This window comes from Convolutriloba macropyga, chromosome 2, assembly GCF_964194025.1.
Source record: "Convolutriloba macropyga chromosome 2, txConMacr16.3, whole genome shotgun sequence".
Taxonomy (NCBI): Eukaryota; Metazoa; Xenacoelomorpha; order Acoela; family Convolutidae; genus Convolutriloba; species Convolutriloba macropyga.
In genome coordinates this window covers 57924262-57944884 of record NC_134469.1, presented here as the reverse complement: position 1 = coordinate 57944884, position 20623 = coordinate 57924262, and the positions used below count along the sequence as shown (strand labels likewise).

The window sequence follows — 20623 nt, the reverse complement described above, 5'->3', positions numbered from 1 at the left end:
CCATTTCTCACCAAAAATGGCACGAATTAAGCTTAGTAGTACACTATATTAAAAAATCAACGGAATAACACAATAAAGTGCTGAAGAGTTTGTGTTAACTTAAAAGAGGTTAGGTTTTAATGGCACTTCCTTTGAGATTTTTCTCGAACTAAAATTTTACGTTTTTTTTTGTTAATTAACGCGATAATTATCAAAAAAGAAATGAATCACTCATTTTTGATATATTGAGCCTTTTCGTCAAATTGTGGATATCCCTATTATTTGAAAAAGTTACTTGTTCATAATTAACGAAAAACAATAACACGGCTATTTGAGTATAATCATTGTTTTTACGGTCTCATAATAAATAGGATTGTAATCAGTCGCTGCCTTTTTGAAAACGTGTTCGCATTTTTTGCTATTTTTATGCTAACTAAATAACACAACAGTTCAAGTCATTTATTACTAGTGGCAGGCCTAATTGATTTCCTTGGTTGTTTAATGGAAACCTATCTAGTTTTTTTGTCGAAAGCATATGGTCGTACTGAAAAATCCTTGTTTTCAAAACAAAACAATGGTTTATTGAGCTTTGCGACTTTTCTCTCCTTTGTGGTCAACCTGTAGTTTATGGTCCGCAAACATTATTGACATTCAAAAACAAAGCACAATTGATAATTTTAATCGATTCATGTTAATTTAATCGATTCATAATTTTAATAGATTATGCTTTTAACAGCTTAGACTTCGCCTTCTAGCTGAATTTAACGGAATTTTATTGATTTTTTTATCTGCCGTTCTTTTTTAAGTCTATGGAGAACTCTGGGTAATCAGGTTCTGAGGTCCGAATTTGTTCCCCGGAATAACATAAGTTCTGAGGTCTGAATTAATTCCTCCGGAATAACATAAGAACATTTTCAATAACTTCTGTTGAAAGCTGAGGATTTTAAGACTTTTGAATCAAATGTTTTTCAAAATATATATATATATATATATATATATATATATGGATATTTTTTTTCAAAATGCATTTTGTTGTTTTGTCTACTTGTTACCTCACCTCATTAATTGCACGTCTCACATCACATAAATGGCGTTGAACAAAAGCACAAAAAAGGATCAAATGATTTTTGTGCATTGCTGATTGTTTTATGCCTTCAACATTGGCCTTTTGTCAAAAATTTAGATAAGATTCTCATTCGTTTCTTGTAGAAGTAAGATATACTCTGAACAAGGACAAATCTCATTCAATTGTATTAGAGAAACATATGAACTTATTAAAAGATTTCAGTTTACAGCAAAAGTTTTTGTAATTTTGAAATTAACTCTGAATAAATTATTCAAATTTAACATGAAATATCATTGGTGTTCAAAGAAGGCACAATTAATTCTATATTAGGTTATACCGGATATTTTACGGTTTTATCGGCTTCGAAAATATTTACTGGCAAAGATTAATTGAATTTATGTTTCGGTCTGCATTTTTTGTTCGTTTCTGGATAAAGTCAGGTTCCAACTAGTTTTCACAGAGTTATGCATGAGAAGAAACTTAATGAAAGATTTCAATTGGTGCTTACTGGCTTTCGAAGTTATCGCAAATTTCTGTCTGATGTAAAAAACGGATTCTTCAGTATAGATCATCCTTAAGTAATAAAGCCATAGAAAACAAAACACTCTATAGGAAAGTATCAAAACTGCAGCAAGCAGTTAACTTCAACTTCCGAGTGAGTTAGACACGTTGATGAGATTTTCAAGCAGTAAAGTTTCAATGAAATGAAAAAGGAGGAGGAGAAGAAGAAGAAGAAGAAGAAGAAGAAGAAGAATTTTTTGGTTTCTTTATTATATAATCAATAATGAGGAAAAAAGTAAAGAACTTTACTGAATGAAACAGAAGAGGGCAGATGGGCAGGACCATGTGGTCTTCACAAGCATCTGCCCTGGAAAAACTGACTCATTAAAGTTTACAGAAAGAGACAAATGATCATCTATCATAAACAATTTTCAATTAATTTAACTTAACCAATAGATGAACTTAAAACCTTTTAATTTGACTTCTCCTAATTTTGAATTATTAAGTATTCTGACAGCCTGAGGTTTTTGCGTAAGCAACAGACCGAAGACTTTTTAGAGTCTTACTGGTGATCAAACGCCAAAAATGGACAAAAAAATCAACATGGCGCTTTGTACTAAATTTCCGGAATGATATTTCATTCATTCTAGTTTGATCAACAGGAAAAACACTGAGATCTATGTTGACACACCATTCAAATATCATTCTTACCAGCTCAATGTTATTTAGAATGGACGCTTCTCTCAAAGAATGGCATGTTTGTTGATAAACAATAACTGAATTTAACGGATTTTTATTGATTTTTTTACCTGCCCTTCTTTTTGAAGTCTATGAAGAACTCTGGGTAATCACGTTCTGAGGTCTGAATTTATTCCCCGGATTAACATAAGTTCTGAGGTCTAAATTAATTCCTGCGGAATAACATAAGAACATTTTCAATAACTTCTGTTGAAAGCTGAGGTTTTTAAGACTTTTGAATCAAATGTTTTTCAAAATATATATATATATGGGTATTTTTTTTTGAAATTGCATTTTGTTGTTTTGTCTACTTGTTACCTCACCTCATTAATTGCACGTCTCACATCACATAAATGGCGTTGAACAAAAGCACAAAAAAGGATCAAATGATTTTTGTGCATTGCTGATTGTTTTATGCCTTCAACATCGGCCTTTTGTCAAAAATTTAGATAAGATTCTCATTCGTTTCTTGTAGACGTAGGATATACAGAAAGAGACAAATGATCATCTATCATAAACAATTTTCTATTAATTTAATTTAACCAATAGATGAACTTAAAAACTTTTAATTTGACTTCTCCTAATTTTGAATTTTTAGGTATTCTGACAGCCTGAAGTTTTTGGGTAAGCAATAGACCAAAGATTTTTTAGAGTCTTACTGGTGATCAAACGCCAAAAAAATGGACAAAAAAATCAACATGGCCCTTTGTACTAAATTTCCGGATTGATTTTTCATTCATTCTAGTTTGATCAACAGGAAAAACACTGAGATCTATGTTGACGCACCATTCAAATATCATTCTTACTAGCTCAATGTTATTTAGAATGGACGCTTCTCACAAAGAATGGCATGTTTGTTGATAAACAATAACTGAATTTAACGGAATTTTATTGATTTTCTTATCTGCCCTTCTTTTTGAAGTCTATGAAGAACTCTGGGTAATCACGTTCTGAGGTCTGAATTTATTTCCCGGATTAACATAAGTTCTGAGTTCTGAATTAATTCCTGCGGAAAAACATAAGAACATTTTCAATAACTTCTGTTGAAAGCTGAGGTTTTTAAGACTTTTGAATCAAATGTTTTTCAAAATATATATATATGGGTATTTTTTTGAAATTGCATTTTGTTGTTTTGTCTACTTGTTACCTCACCTCATTAATTGCACGTCTCACATCACATAAATGGCGTTGAACAAAAGCACAAAAAAGGATCAAATGATTTTTGTGCATTGCTGATTGTTTTATGCCTTCAACATCAGCCTTTTGTCAAAAATTTAGATAAGATTCTCATTCGTTTCTTGTAGACGTAGGATATACAGAAAGAGACAAATGATCATCTATCATAAACAATTTTCTATTAATTTAATTTAACCAATAGATGAACTCAAAAACTTTTAGATTGACTTCTCCTAATTTTGAATTCTTAGGTATTCTGACAGCCTGAAGTTTTTGGGTAAGCAATAGACCAAAGATTTTTTAGAGTCTTACTGGTGATCAAACGCCAAAAAATGGACAAAAAAATCAACATGGCGCTTTGTACTAAAATTCCGGATTGATATTTCATTCATTCTAGTTTGATTAACAGGAAAAACACTGAGATCTATGTTGACACACCATTCAAATATCATTCTTACTAGCTCAATGTTATTTAGAATGGACGCTTCTCTCAAAGAATGGCATGTTTGTTGATAAACAATAACTGAATTTAACGGAATTTTATTGACTTTATTATCTGCCCTTCTTTTTGAAGTCTATGAAGAACTCTGGGTAATCACGTTCTGAGGTCTGAATTTATTCCCCGGATTAACATAAGAACAATTTCAATGACTTCTGTTGATAGCTGAGGTTTTTAAGATTTTGAATCAAATGTTTTTCAAAAAAATATACATGGGTATTTTTTGAAATTGCACTTTGTTGTTTTGTCTACTTGTTACCTCACCTCATTAATTGCACGTCTCACATCGCATAAATGGCGTTGAACAAAAGCACAAAAAAGATCAAATGATTTTTGTGCATTGCTGATTGTTTTATGCCTTCAACATCGGCCTTTTGTCAAAAATTTAGATAAGATTCTCATTCGTTTCTTGTAGACGTAAGATATACAGAAAGAGACAAATGATCATCTATCATAAACAATTTTCTATTAATTTAATTTAACCAATAGATGAACTTAAAAACTTTTAATTTGACTTCTCCTAATTTTGAATTATTTGGTATTCTGACAGCCTGAAGTTTTTGGGTAAGCAAAAGACCGAAGATTTTTTAGAGTCTTACTGGTGATCAAACGCCAAAAAATGGACAAAAAATCAACATGGCGCTGTGTACTAAATTTCCGGATTGATATTTCATTAATTCTAGTTTGATCAACAGGAAAAACACTGAGATCTATGTTGACAAACCATTCAAATATCATTCTTACTAGCTCAATGTTATTTAGAATGGACGCTTCTCCCAAAGAATGGCATGTTTGTTGATAAACAATAACTGAATTTAACGGAATTTTATTGATTTTCTTATCTGCCCTTCTTTTTGAAGTCTATGAAGAACTCTGGGTAATCACGTTCTGAGGTCTGAATTTATTTCCCGGATTAACATAAGTTCTGAGTTCTGAATTAATTCCTGCGGAAAAACATAAGAACATTTTCAATAACTTCTGTTGAAAGCTGAGGTTTTTAAGACTTTTGAATCAAATGTTTTTCAAAATATATATATGGGTATTTTTTTTGAAATTGCATTTTGTTGTTTTGTCTACTTGTTACCTCACCTCATTAATTGCACGTCTCACATCACATAAATGGCGTTGAACAAAAGCACAAAAAAGGATCAAATGATTTTTGTGCATTGCTGATTGTTTTATGCCTTCAACATCAGCCTTTTGTCAAAAATTTAGATAAGATTCTCATTCGTTTCTTGTAGACGTAGGATATACAGAAAGAGACAAATGATCATCTATCATAAACAATTTTCTATTAATTTAATTTAACCAATAGATGAACTTAAAAACTTTTAGATTGACTTCTCCTAATTTTGAATTCTTAGGTATTCTGACAGCCTGAAGTTTTTGGGTAAGCAATAGACCAAAGATTTTTTAGAGTCTTACTGGTGATCAAACGCCAAAAAATGGACAAAAAAATCAACATGGCGCTTTGTACTAAAATTCCGGATTGATATTTCATTCATTCTAGTTTGATCAACAGGAAAAACACTGAGATCTATGTTGACACACCATTCAAATATCATTCTTACTAGCTCAATGTTATTTAGAATGGACGCTTCTCTCAAAGAATGGCATGTTTGTTGATAAACAGTAACTGAATTTAACGGAATTTTATTGACTTTATTATCTGCCCTTCTTTGTGAAGTCTATGAAGAACTCTGGGTAATCACGTTCTGAGGTCTGAATTTATTCCCCGGATTAACATAAGAACATTTTCAATGACTTCTGTTGATAGCTGAGGTTTTTAAGATTTTGAATCAAATGTTTTTCAAAAAAATATACATGGGTATTTTTTGAAATTGCACTTTGTTGTTTTGTCTACTTGTTACCTCACCTCATTAATTGCACGTCTCACATCGCATAAATGGCGTTGAACAAAAGCACAAAAAAGATCAAATGATTTTTGTGCATTGCTGATTGTTTTATGCCTTCAACATCGGCCTTTTGTCAAAAATTTAGATAAGATTCTCATTCGTTTCTTGTAGACGTAAGATACACAGAAAGAGACAAATGATCATCTATCATAAACAATTTTCTATTAATTTAATTTAACCAATAGATGAACTTAAAAACTTTTAATTTGACTTCTCCTAATTTTGAATTATTTGGTATTCTGACAGCCTGAAGTTTTTGGGTAAGCAAAAGACCGAAGATTTTTTAGAGTCTTACTGGTGATCAAACGCCAAAAAATGGACAAAAAAATCAACATGGCGCTGTGTACTAAATTTCCGGATTGATATTTCATTAATTCTAGTTTGATCAACAGGAAAAACACTGAGATCTATGTTGACAAACCATTCAAATATCATTCTTACTAGCTCAATGTTATTTAGAATGAACGCTTCTCCGAAGAATGGCATGTTTTTTGATAAACAATAAATCCTTATTGTCCATATCCTCTAAAATTCCTCTAACCTCAAAAAGTTGTATAATCTGGCTCCACGATATCGTATTGAGTTTTCTTGAAATTTACAATTCGGCCTAATTTCAAATTTCAAATTGAGATCCCTTCTTCGGGTGTTTGACTTCTGTTGGAAGACATACATCTCATTTAAGTATTTTTAAGAGTGCAAATTATATATCGATAAAAGAACAAATTTGAAAGTTCGTAAATATACAGTTCAAATACAATGAGCATTCCATTTCGAGCAAAACAATTTTCAATCTTTTCTGTAATATTTCAAAAATGCATCAGTTTTAGAAAATTTTTCTTATAAACATATATTGGTGATAAAGTTGAAAAGCAGCAGCAGCAAAGCTAGGATGCTGTACTGGATAATTGAATTCAAATTGCTTTTATAGTATTGAACCAGTTGATTTCTTGGAAAGAAATGCCGTATATTTGCCGATATTCCACACTGCTTTGCATGACTGGATATTTCCCTTTCAACCTGAGATTTGAACGACAACTTATTATCGATTACTATTCCCAGGTTCACACCCAACATTAGATACGTTTGCATCGTCGACGAAAAGTGTAACGCCACCCTTACTGTCTACAATAGGTAGGTCATTGACATAGATAAAAGAGTGGTCAAAGAATTGAACATTGTGGGACACCTCAGGGAATCATTTTCTGGATAGATCGCGTTCCATATACTTCAACGTGTTGTAGAAGGCTCCGCAGAGAAGATTCAAACCATTTTAGTGCAATTCAACAAATTCCGTAGTGCTCGAGTTTTGTAGAGTAGAATGTCGTGTTGAGTCGTATCAAACGTTTGTTTGAGATCCAAGACTAAGCTCTGCATACTTGACTTACGTGGGTTCGATCAAAATTTTTTCAGTAAATTCAGCTAAGTCGTCTATTGTAAAGTGTTTGTATCGAAATCCAAAACTGCTTGATATACAACAATTGAAAGTTTTATATGAAGGAGTAAAGTTTGTTCAACATCCCTCTTTCAAATACTTTAATCAAATTTTGAGCAGTGAAATTCGTCGATAATTGTTCTCATCAGTCATGGAGTCACCTTTTTGTATTGGAAATACTTTTGCTAACTTTAGAACCTCAGGGAATACACCACATTTCAAACACTGGTTAACTAAAGAACAATTATTTGGAGAAACAGTATCTATCTTTAGTTAACTTGAGGAAAATTTACTTTATTTGATGAACACCTGACAACAATTTATTCTATAAATTATCAATAATTTTTTTTCAATTTCAACAGTTTCGTAATGGAAAACAAACCTTGAAAAACTGCTTGAAAAACTGCATGAAAATTTACAGCTGGAAAATTATTTTTCACTGACGTACCAATGCTAACAAAGAAATCATTAAACCGTTTGGCTGTGTCTGAACTATACTCAATGCTCTGCTCGCCGTCCAATGGTTTTACTTCTCTATTCAACATACTTTTCCCGTATAGATCCTTGATGAGTTTACATATTTTTCTAATACAAACAGCGAATTTAGATGAACTAAAACTTTTTCGCTGCCTTTTTTTCCTATTGAAATTTCCCTAGGTGTCAATAAAAAAATTTGGCTTGAATCGCTGCCTGTTTCTTTCCACTTTTTATGAGCATGATTTCCTTTCGTCGTCATATTGTATAGAAAAGTGCTATGAAAGCTTTTGAAGGAACTGGCTATGTTTTCTATATTTAAAGATTCAATGCCACTAAGCACTTTTTTTAAGTTTTCACTGAAGTTTATCTCATTTAACCGCAGTAAATTTTTCGTATCTCGATAGACTTGACTTCGATTTTGATTTCTTTATTTTAGATCTGACTTGTCAGTTTGATGAGACAGTGGTCTGAGGAAGTCTCTCTATCCCTTACGGAAAGCTCAGGATTGTGTAAGTTCTGACAAATGAAGTGGTCTAGCCATGACGTTGAAGCCTCACCGAAACTAGTTGCTTCGGAATAGAGGAGATAAAAACTCGCTGCCGTTATACTATTTTTGTTTTTCTTTGTCAGTTGATTGTTTACCAGAGCATTTAAATTAAAGTCACCAGTCAAAATTGAAGGCTTGTTCCAGCCTGAATGCTGTTGCAGGAAATCATCAAGGATTCTAACAAAACTCTGTTTTTGTTCGCGAGGGGTGTTTTAAATAATAAACACAGTGATCGCCTTGAATTTTTTCTGAATGAAAAATTGATGGATCTTAAAGGGGCTGGCAATTTTTCTCAGGCAGCATACCCTATTGTGAAATTGGATTAATACCCTTCCTAATTTTCCACTTCTGTTCTCATCTAAGTACTGCCTTTAATCTCGCAGAAGATAGAGCCTCGTGTCGTCGTCAATTTTGAGCCACGTCTCGCATTAGCAAATCAAGACGGGAGGGTCTTTAAAATGGCTTCTAAGTCATTATAGTGAGGCCTAAAAGATCAAACTTTCATGTGTAAAAAACTGAAATTAGTTTGTTGTTTCCATATTTTAGCACCTTCTGATTATTTACCGCCCTTTAATCATGCTTCGAGATCACAAAAAAATTGATTAATATCATATTGAACCATTATTCCTCCCTTCTATAGATCCGGGAATTGTTGATGTGCCTATCGTTCTGGTACTTGAAACAGATCGCTCCCTTCATTGTCCAAGCTGCTTCTATTTTCCCATCTGGTCGCATCAAACTGAGGAAGTTGAGTCGAGCGTTTTTGATGTCCTTCATTATATGAGACTTTCTCCACTTCTCGTATTCCAACAGCTTCTTCTTTTTAATAAGCATTTCAACTTTTCTCACTCTGCGGGCAAACTTTACTACAATTAGCTTTTTTGATGCTCGATTTGGCAATCTATGGGCGATAGATATATTTTTCATGTCAACATTAGCTCCGATCTTCTGTGCCACTTCAATAATTTTTTTCATGCTAGTTTTTGTAGAGTCAGTGGCATGCTTCCCATTTACATCTGACGTGGATTCAGCCCTTCCAAGAAATTTAATATCATCACGCCGATTATAGTTTTCCAGCTGTTCATTTCGCGAGAGGACTTTCATTTCTAGAATTATGTTATTTCTCTCCAAATTGACTTTTACTTTTTGTTTCAGATCCTCCGTCATATTGTTTACAGATTGCTCCTTCGATGTTTTTATTGTAGAACCCATTTGTTCAGAAAAACTCATCGTTACACTTTGCATTATATTCGGTAGAACTTCAGAAATGGACTTTTGAATCGCTTGATCTATTATTTGCTGTATTTCCGCACCTTGTTCACAAAGTTCACAAAAAGGACCAAGAACGTCGCAGGTTCCTCTTGTGCTTGACCCGGCAATTGGGATTGATATGATCACTTTGTATGAAGTGTTATATTATCTCAACGGACCCCGTCCTTCATCTGTGATAACCAGGAACCCTTCCTTTGTGGTTGAAGCATCGAAAGTATTCATTGTTCCGGTCTTAAACTATTTAATAAGTTTATCACAACAGTCAGGCTAAATTTTTGAATTGATTAAGAGAAATCAGCGAAATTGTTCAAAATGTCAGCTGTAAATTTTTGTATAGAACTTGTGTCTATTATTTCAAAATATTGGAACCCTTCGGGCTGACAGAGCTCAATGCCTTGCCGTTGGAAAAAAATTGACCGCCTAAAAGTAAGATCAAAGCTCAACAACTGTCAATACTGACAAACTATTTGAACAATAATGTATCTTGCATCTTTTTTAATCAAAATTGTTAACTTGAAAATATTGCTAAGTGAACTTGCAAAGTGATCTTCGGCTTCATGTGAGTATATGAAAAAGAGTATATGTGAAGACATTATTTTAATTGTTTCAAACCGTTTCGAAATTTCAAAACTCTTGTCAATTTCTTGCACCTGTTTTCAACCTAAGTGCCATATACAGCTATTGGGAATTTCTAGCGTTTGAAAACGTCAGTTGAATCCACCTGATCATCTCTTTTAAATTTAAAAACACCTTTTCCTCCAGACTATTTTATAAACTTTAATAGCTTGCGTTTTGCTATTGAAAGAATACAATTAAATATTCCATGTCAAACAAAAACTAACGCTGCCCTAACTAGTAATTTTGTTATAATCGCGGAGGGATTCAATTTAGTAGCAAAATGTCAGTTTCGATTCTTGCCATACACAACCCACCCAAATGTACTCAATATTGACGTCAAATATGGGTTGCCAGCATGTAGTGTGACACCGGTGATACATTCTCTATATCATAAATACTTCTTTAGGTGATCTACTCAAGTGCAACTGTGAAATGCCCCGTAACCCCTTTTTCGAGCCAACTGGTCTTAAGCAGCACTCAAACTCATGTATCTCATAGCATTTTCTGTTCGTTATAGTTCCTTCCGGTTTCATCGTTCTAGCCATGCAGTATTCGTGAACAAGTAGAGCTTCTTGTCCAGCAACGTCAAGCTTATCTTATCAACCATGTGTAGTTGTTTGTTCTCTTGGCCATCTAACATGCTAGAATGCTACTTTTTGCTGGGAAGTTAAGGCAATTTTTGGATGAATAATGCGAAAAACTTCGTAAGATATATGGGTTGATGTGTCACTGTCAAAATCGCTGATAAATTATGTAAAATTTGGAGTGAATGCGGTAAACAAACGTAAGAGTTCAGTAGAATTTTAAAATAAATGTTTCAGGCTGAACGCTGCAACCGCATTTTTTTCACCGCTGTTAACTTCAAATCTTACATTATTTTTGGTCAAAAACTCGGCCCGGGCTCTGACAGTTGAATCCATACAGCCCGTAGTCTATTGGATTAAAATGCATAGTAAATAATAACAATAACCGTTACCTTGGTTCAATTTTGATGTTTTGTGGCAACGATTTGCGAAGTTTCTCCAATTCGTCAACAATGAGCTCTTCGTTAATGGACTTGTCTTCCAAAATGATTCCTACACGAACCAATTCCGTGTCCGAACCATGCTGTTGGCCAAATAATGCCAGGAAAAACCAGGATAGTAATAACAGAAAGGGAGTCATAAATGTAATGGAACAATGTCTCATTTTATTCAATTATTTTTGACGTGAATTCAAATCAAATCACCTCTTAATTTGGCGTCAATTCAGATGTATATCTTCATATCTTTACTCAAATTTGGAGTCTTCATTTTGGCATAAATATCGCATGCATATCAGCATAGAACAGTTTTGTGTTTTGTGTTACCACAATTGGCGTGTAATCAATCTCATAAAATAACTGGAGCGGTTAATTCGGATTAAAATCAATAACTCAGTTGTCTAACTACAAGAGGGTAGGATTTTAGGCAAGGGGCAAAGAAACAGACCATCAAATCAGGCGTGTTATGACGTATAAGAAACAACCTCACCGTTGTCAGCCAAAATAGCATCAGTTAAAGCCACAGCAGTAGTTATAACTAACGCACTAGTTATGGATTTTTAAATCTCAAAATCCGATTTGCCAGCAGAATTTTTGCTGCGTAACTAACCAACAGTGGAGGAGAACTAAACTTGTTCAAGGCTGTGTTCGCTTCACTAGTGCAGTTAGTTAGTAACACAAGCACGGTCAGACCAGGCCATACCTGCGCACGTACGAACAGATTGGACCGTTACGCAAATTTACCTGTGAAATTAAATTGAAAATAAAACATAAGTTGTGCTTGCATTGATCAGAAGAGCTCCAAAGTGGAAAAAGAAATGAGAAATACTGGAGAAAGAGAGCGAAGAGGGGGATTTAGGGATAAAAAGAGTGGATTTGAAGCGTCTTTTGATTTATCCCCTTTTGAAAACTTAGAGATCGAATTTGCAGTGAACAATGAAAGTGTTATTACAGTTCAAACAAAATTTATTCAAACAGTATAATAGTATAACTTGCCTCCCGGTATTCTAATCACCATAAATCTGGAAGCCATAAAAAGCCGGGAAGTACATGGAAATTTGGCATTATTCATTTGGTTATTTCACTTCCGGGTAACTAGTCTATTTCAATGCGGTTCCATTAACAGTTGCGTGGAACGCCGGGTTGGGTTAAAAGGCCGCTCGCTTACAAGTGCAAACTAGAAACTGGTGATATTTGAAATGGTACTTTAAATATAGGACGGGTCATGTTGGGTTGAATTAGATCGCATTGCAAGTTATGGCAATTGTAAAATATATACTGGCGGCGAACTTCAGCCAATTACCAAAATACGAGTCTGATATACTCTTTGAACAACAATAATAATATATGTATATATACCCTCAACTCGATGGAGTTATACGCGGTTCTAATTTAATTGAGATACAACAAAAATTTTAGTCATCAAAATTTTATAATGTCCCGAGTAAAATAATTTGTAAAAAATTGACGTCAGGCACTTAAAAATCAATTTGAACAAACTACCACAGGCTGTGTTTTGCACACACACTCTCTTTTCCATCGCGCACGCACAGTGTACACATTATACCTTACATATGTTTGTTGTAGCATATCAATTACAGTGCTATTGTTTCTCCACCAGCTCATGAAACTCAAACAATGGAAAAGAGGTTGTGCTGACTTGAAGTTGCTCTACGTCAAAAGGTTATTTCTGACAATAAGATTAAACTCACAGGATTTGAATTGCTGCCAACATTTGAAAGGGGCGAGATTTATTGTTATCAAAACAAGTACGGCTGAAAAACTGCCTAATAACAATGACATACAATTTGATGGGAAAAAATTTGTTCATCAACTAATGAAGCGCTGAGATTATCTGCACTGTAGTTGGATTTGGGTTTGGGTTTATTAGATCTCTAGTATGTAAATACACAAGCTGAATACATTATCAAAACACAAACTAATTATATAAAAAAAAGGTTGAAAAAGATTCGCGTGACAGATAGTGTCCCAACACTGATCTTTGGCCACCAAAGTATATCAATAGAAAACTGCACATAAAAAGTAACTGCAATTTTTATCTTTAACGATCACTGGGCATCAAAAAGCTCTACGAATAAAATACCTTAGAAATGATACTCAATTTTGTTGTCAGATTCAATTTTTATAATCATAATAGTTTTAAATAGCGACCAATTACGTTCCACTTGGGCACTACAAAACTGCGGTCTCGTTTTGTCTGAAAAAAAACACAAATTAGAAATTTAATGTCTAATCGAAGCGACTTTGTAATCGGACATGCCGTGGACTCCCTTAAACTTATCTCAGGGCTCCAATTTCATGTAATTTCCCCATTTATGAAAATGGCATTAAAATAAGAAAACATTAAAATCAATTTCTTTATTTAAAAAAGCGTAAGAAGATGATCTTCTCCACAGCAAAAAAAGCTGGATTAGTTGATTTTTTTTCTGTGGTACAGGCAGTTCTGACCTGATATTTGACTTGAATTTGTTCACTTTTATAGTGTAATTTTTCTTCAAATTAAGACATTTTTCATATCAATTTTGATTGAAAATTACATTTCAAGCCACAAAAAGTATTTGGAGTTCCAAATAGACGAAAAACGATAAAAAGACTAGTTCTGGTCTTATAGGGAAGTTTACTATCAAAAAAATTAGAATTCTATTTGAAACCTCTTTTTTAGAAAACTTTTCATTTTTCTGTTTTGTTAAGTCACTGAGAGAATAGTCACTTTTGATAACAATTCTCTGTTAATGAAAAACTTGCTCTACAGTCTAATTAAGCCCAACGAAAAAAAATCGTTTTCAGGGAATCGCTCGTCTTTTTTTTTGGCTTCGACTCTTGAGTTTTCGTAAATTTAAATAAAAATTTGATTTTCTTTTTGATGTTTTACGAAATTTTTGAAGTCCTATGGCACAGACTCGTTTATTAAAAGTGTACTAGGTTTCGTAATGAGCATTAATTGAACCTATCTAGAGCTTTGAGTGGACAGTTGATGGCTGTTAAGACTTAAAAAAAAAATTTTCGAGAAGTTTTTATAAATATTAACCGACCGTAAACTCATTTTGTGAGTTGTAAGTCAGTCTAATTAATAATTAGCTGACTTACAGTTACCCTTAATTTCTACTCTAACCAAAATTAATCTGGTTAGTGGTTTTAACTTCTGACTATTTGTTATATGACTTCAATGCAACAAGTTTTCAAAATTTTCTTTAAAAACTTCTGGATATTTTCTTATTATTGGTCCCTCCACAAATTTTATCACATTTTCCTGACATAGATATATCCTGTTGGCTTAGAGAAGGTGTTCTTTAGGAAAACTAATGATTTAAAGCGCATCGACACTTTCTTCGCGAACTTTTCCCCTGAATTTTTGATTTTCGCCTGTTTTTATTGTTGTTTCCATAGTCATCAGACTTATTGTGACAATTTATTGATCACCTATGCATGTGAAATATCTTTATTTTTTGAGGGGTAACTGAGCGTATTTAATGACTTCCCTTGAATGCTATTGAATATAATGCCTGTTAAGTCTTTAGAAAAGATTCTTCGGGAAATTTTTTTTAACATTAAACGGTCTTAACCCTTATTTTGTGAAATGTATGTCAGTCTCAGTAATTATCAGAATCTTCTTTTCTATTTCAAACAGAATTGATCTAATTAGCGGTTTATGTTCTAACTATTGGTGTTATGACTTCGATGCACGAGTTTTCATATATTTTTTTTTAATTTTCTGAACATTTTGTAGTAATTTTTGTTCCTCTTCGAATCTCAACACATTATTCTAAAATTGATAATTGCATTGGCTGAGAGCAGTTGTTCAACGGAATTTACATCAAAATAAAGCTGTCTGAGAAACGCTAATGGTTTAAATGGCTTCGACACTTTCTTTTCGCACTTCTCTACTTATTTTTTAGATTTTGCCTCTATTTGTTGTTGTTTTCATTGTCAATGGTTTTTAATACCTTATTGATGAGTATTGAATCACGAACGTCCTCGTTCTCTCATCGAGGCTTAACTTAGTGTATTTTCTAGCTTCCGTTGAAAGTCATTGAATTTAATCACGTTGATAATACGGATTTTCTCAAAAAATTCGTTGTTTTAATGTATTTGTTCATGTTCGCTGATTCATTGGAGTAAAATTGTTAAAAAGAAGAACCCCAAAGCTGTAAAAAAGTAATTGAAAGAAGAAAAGTTTTTACTGAAAAGCTCATTTTTTTAATGGCTTCGTCACTTTTCTCGCTCAATTTTTTTTTGAATTTGCTGTGTTAGCCTGTTTTTCTTATTCTTTAGGTAGCCGTAAAATGGTGTAAGTCAGCTTGTAAAAGATGATTGATTGAATAATGATAACCAAAGCAGTCAGTTTATAGCGAACGGTCTTAAAGTTTATAATATTATACATTTTTTTGATTTTAAGGGTTTTTCAATTTTTCAGATTTTGTTGTGGTTATCGTCAACTTGTAAATTTGTCTCATCATTGAGAGCTCCCATACAATTCCCTAATTTAAAACATAACATTTATACGTATACTAAGACGTAACTAATGTTTTGTTTGTTGAACAGTATCCATAAAATTATGTGAGTGCTGTTTTTGTGTTTCTTTTTCTCCTGTTTGAGCACAATCGCGTAACAAGAGATCCCAATGATTTTCAAAAGTGGCTCAATTGAACCTATTTATTCATTCAGTATAATTTACTTGAATTACTATAAATAGAATTTGCATTAAAAATACATAACACTTAGATAATTGCTAATGATTTTCACTATGATGGCTTCACTAATTTGTGTTTTCGCAATGTTTTTATTTTGTTGTTAGTCTTTTTTTGAGTTTTTCAACATCTATAGTCCATTCCAATGGCTTAGTCTAACCAAAAACAGGTCCTATTGGTTTCACTATGACTTTTTAGTAAATTTAATAAGAATTATTTTATTAAAAGCTAATGATTTTTAAGACTTGAAATTATTTGGTTTAAAAAAGGCAGATTAATTCTTGAATTTCGCGTTACCTATTCTCATTAAAGAAAAATCCCATCTGCTGTGTATTTAGGAAAAAAATAAATTTGTGTTGTTATGGTTTTGTCTGAAATTTTTGTTTTTTGCTCTTTTGTTTTTGTTGTTTTTTCTCGTAGTCTTTTCAATGCAAATCTCGTTGTAATGAGGCATGGCATTATTTAATTCAATTATTAGTTTGGTTGTGCAACGATTGTTTTAAAACTCGAAAATCTATTTTTGATTATCTCTGTCAGAAATGTAAGTCAAAAGACAGTTGAGTCAAAAATGTAGATGAGCGCGGGTCGGAACATCATGTGCAAACGCGCATTAACGAGCCTCCTTGTTTTACGCTTAAAAAACCAAACAGCAGCTTTATAGAACTTAATTAATAGTTACTCAAATATTTATAAGCATATGTTTTATCTGTAAAATACAAAGTAAAAGACAATTCATAACCGTGATTAAATTTGAAAAACCTCGAAGTTTTGTGGATGATTTTTGTAATCTTCTGAGAAATTTTTCATATTTCTAAAGTTTCAGATTTTTTTCTCCGAAAGGGGCTAAAACGACATAGAACTGTGGAAGTTTCTTATTTTTCAACCGAGAATCGGTTGCATACATTTTACCTTTAAAATTTCTAAAGTCTATCGATAGCTAATGTAGTGAAAAACATATTTCTAGCATTGAAAAAGTCCAATTCAGATGTTTTGTTTCCATGTTTTTGGTAACTGACAGTTATCAATGTGGGACATAAAGTCAAGTTTTTTGCGGCAAATCATCTTAACTTCCATATTTAGCCATCTTGAAGTTGCATCCGCAACATGCTCCACGGGGGCAACAGGAATAAGAGGATAAAACACGAATAAATCCACCAAATAAATATGTTTCCAATTCCAGTTAGAAATCATAAACCCAAATTAAATTGAATAAAACTATATGCAACCCCCTTTGCCTAAAACCGGAGCGCAAAAAATATCAACAAAAAAGCTAATCAGCGAAAACACGGGCGAGACCGGACACGGGGCGGACGAAGGTGCCGTAAGCCGTTTTCACTTTAACTACTCTGTTGTTACCATCTCGTCCAGGGAACACTTCTTCTACTCTTCCCAGAGGCCAAATACCACGTGGGGTGAAGTCTTTCAGGATCCACACCACATCGTTGACTTTGAGTGAATTCCCGGCGTTTTCGGTCCATTTTGGTCGCTTTATCAAGGTCGGTAGGTATTCCCGGACCAGTCTCCTCCAGATGTGGTTGAGGAATTGTTGAACATTTTTCCAAGACTTCATGTTAGCTGGCTTGGTTGACGGGAAGATACCAGGGGGAAGAGAGTTGTAAGGACGTTGAAGTGAAAAATGGTTTGGCGTCAATGGTTCTTCGTTTTCCATGGCGTCCGACACGTTTGTAAGTGGTCTGGAGTTCATCATAGCTTCTGCTTCAACCATGATTGTGTGGAAAACGTCAAAAGTAAACTTTCTTGACCCTAGAATGATCAGGAGCGTCCGCTTGACACTCTGGATCAGCCGCTCCCAAGCGCCTCCAAAATGAGGGCCATAAGGTGGGTTGAACTGCCACTTGGTGTTCTGTGCTGCAAGTGCTTTGTGAATTTTATCCTTGTCGAGATCATTCAGACACCTTTTGAGTTCTTCTTTGGCACCAAGAAAAGTCTTACCGTTGTCACTGTACAAATCAGCGGGCTGACATCTTCGCGAAGTGAAGCGGCGGTAGGCGTTCAGAAAAGTGTCTGTATTCAAATCTGGACAGGTTTCCAAATGAACAGCTCGCGTTACCAGACAAGTAAAGATGAGGCCGTAGTGTTTCTGAAACTTATCTTTTTCTTCCTCAATGTAAAATGGGCCGAAAAAGTCTAATCCGCAGTTGGCAAATGTAAATTGTTTGTTTTCAGTCGGGAAGCGGCAATCAGGTAGCGGTGCCATAAAAGTCTCAATGTTTTGCGGTTCGAAACGTCGACAAAGGAAGCATTTGTATCTAATGCTCTGCAGTGTCCTGCGGAGACCAATTACGTAGTACCTTTGCTGTACAAAAGCCTTAGTGGCTTCTGTTCCCTGATGCACACAGATGCGATGGGCATGTTCGAGGTATAAACGACAAATGTGATCTTTTGCATGAAGTAGTATTGGCCGCTTGGCCAACTCGAGTTCACTGGGAGCAAAAATTAGCCTTCCACAGACGCGTAATATACCGTTCTTATCAAGCATTGGGTTTAACGACCTGTGTTTGAATTTCGGGTCCAGTTTACGGCTACTTTTTAGCAACTCGATGACGGTTGGGAAGCTATTGACTTGCGACATTTGTATCAAGTAAGATTTTGATAATTCAATGTCTTCAACAGTGTATTGATGGTGATTGTCAAGCTGTTTTTTCGCTCTGTAGATCAGATTGAAAACAGTAGCTATCGTTAGCAAAATCTTTGTCCATGTTGAAAACTGTTTAGGGTCGAGTAATGGTTTCTTGGTTCTTAAGGCAGATCGTGTTGTTGCAGCACAAATCGGCATTTGCTTTGTAGGTCTACAAAAGACATCATTTGTGTTGAGAAAATCTGGTGGCTTAAACCATTTTGCTTCAATTTCCTTGGGTTCTAAACCACGAGTACCGTGATCTGCTGGGTTTAAGTTTGTCGCAATATGGTTCCAATTGTCAGGTTTGCTTTTTACTTTTATTTCTGCAATGCGATTAGCAACAAAAACTGGTTGCTTCTTGGAAGAACCAATCCAGTCAAGGACAACTTGACTATCCGTCCAATAAAAAACATTGCTGATTTCAACAGAGAGTTCATGTCTAACAAAATTCAGGAGTCGAACACCTGTGACAGATGCCTCTAGTTCCAAATTTGGAACGCTCAACTGTTTTACGAGCGCTACTTTGCATTTCCCGATCACGAATGCAGTTTGTACTTCGTTGCTGGTCTTATTCAAGCTCCTGAGGTAGACAACAGCACACGTTGTAACAATCGATGCATCAACAAAAACATGCAACTGGTTCTCTGTCTCCAGTAGATTCTGTGTTGTCATCTGTCGTGGAATTTCAAGTTGAGGCATAGAGTGATAACTGTTAAGGAGCTTTTGTAAGGGATGTAGAAGTTCAATTGGGAGTGGCTCGTCCCATTTTCTACCTAACTTCCAAAGCTGCTGAAGAAGAATTTTGAACTTTATTGTCATTGGGCCAAGAAACCCAATTGGGTCAAAAATCGATGACACCAGACTGAAAAGTTTCCGTTGAGTGTATTGTTCAGCTTCTTTAGGGAATTCTCCTAGGGATTTCATGAAAAATGTATCTTTTTTAAGGTTCCATTTTTGTCCGAGGACTCTTGTTTCACTCTTGGGCTCCTCGAGGTCTTCTGGAGTAATACACTGAAGAGCCTGTTGATGATTTGACAGGAATTTTGTGAGGCGGAAACCACCGGCTCTCAGGCAGTTCTTTACTTCAAATGCAGTCGCGTTGGCATTTTCAGGAGAGTCGAAGGACTGGATGTAGTCATCCATATAAAAAATAAGACTTTATAGCGCTCTGTGCTTTTGGATATGTCTCGACGTTGTCCTCTGCGCATCTGTTTAAGACAAAAATTGCACAAGATGGTGAGCAAGTTGCACCGAAAATCAATCTGGTGAATTGAAACTGTCGCACATCGTTGTCAATAGACCATAGGAAACGTAGTGCAGATTGATCTTCATTTCGGATGCCGATTTGCATAAACATTCCTTCAATGTCTGCCAAAATAGCAATAGGTTTTTAACGAAATCTGACCAAAATTCCTATTAGACTGTTTAAGAGGTCTGGTCCTGTTAGAAGATTGGAATTTAGTGACTCGCCTTTGAATTTTGACGCTGCATTGGCGACACGACGCACTTTGTTTGGTTTGTTTGCGCTTTGAACAGGGTGATGCGGCAAGTACCATATTTTCTCAGGGGGTGGGTCTGTCATTTCCACTGGCTTGACGTAATTTTTCTCGAGATCTGTGACAAGAGTCTGTTGGTACATATCACTTAGTTTTGGATCATTATTAAGTCGTTTGTTCAAACTGTTTAGCTGATTGAGGGCAGAAAAATAGTTATTTTGAAGATTGGCAGGTACTTTCCATGGAAGACCTATTTCATACCTTTCCCCTGTGTGGTTGATAGTACTCTCAAGTATTCGAATGGCAGACTTTTCATCTTCAGTGATAGTATTATCTTCTTTTCTGGTACCATCATTCTCTATTGACCAAAATTCTTGTATCAAATTGTCCAAGGGTTGTTCTGGACTTTACCGACAGACATGGTATACAAATACTTTCGATTTATTAGAAGATTTTGAAGAGCAGTTTCGTAGTGTGTTCAGGTACTCTCCTGCAAGTGTCCATCCCAGCTTTGTCTTTACTCCGAAGGGGCGGA

General features: G+C 34.5%; 4 protein-coding genes across 4 annotated transcripts in view; all 4 read right to left on the bottom strand.

Moving 5' to 3' along the window:
• The window catches only part of LOC142334546 (translation initiation factor eIF2B subunit alpha-like), a 256577-nt gene extending 246715 nt beyond the window's left edge, over positions 1-9862 (bottom strand). The window contains exon 1 of the mRNA XM_075382666.1: positions 9843-9862. The gene's annotated coding sequence lies outside the window, so the exon portion shown is untranslated. The remainder of the gene's footprint in view (positions 1-9842) is intronic.
• Positions 1-9863, bottom strand: part of LOC142334544 (uncharacterized) — a 489219-nt gene extending 479356 nt beyond the window's left edge. The window contains exon 1 of the mRNA XM_075382662.1: positions 9842-9863. The gene's annotated coding sequence lies outside the window, so the exon portion shown is untranslated. The remainder of the gene's footprint in view (positions 1-9841) is intronic.
• Positions 1-12695, bottom strand: part of LOC142334540 (uncharacterized) — a 75191-nt gene extending 62496 nt beyond the window's left edge. Inside the window, exon 1 of the mRNA XM_075382659.1 lies at positions 11198-12695. Coding sequence (XP_075238774.1) covers positions 11198-11409 — 212 coding nt within the window. The 5' untranslated portion in view covers positions 11410-12695. The remainder of the gene's footprint in view (positions 1-11197) is intronic.
• Positions 12696-17221: 4526 nt separating this feature from the next.
• On the bottom strand, positions 17222-19735 carry LOC142334942 (uncharacterized). Its single transcript, XM_075383271.1, has one exon. It carries the CDS (start codon positions 19733-19735, stop codon positions 17222-17224), a length of 2514 nt encoding a protein of 837 aa, XP_075239386.1.
• Positions 19736-20623: the final 888 nt, after the last annotated feature.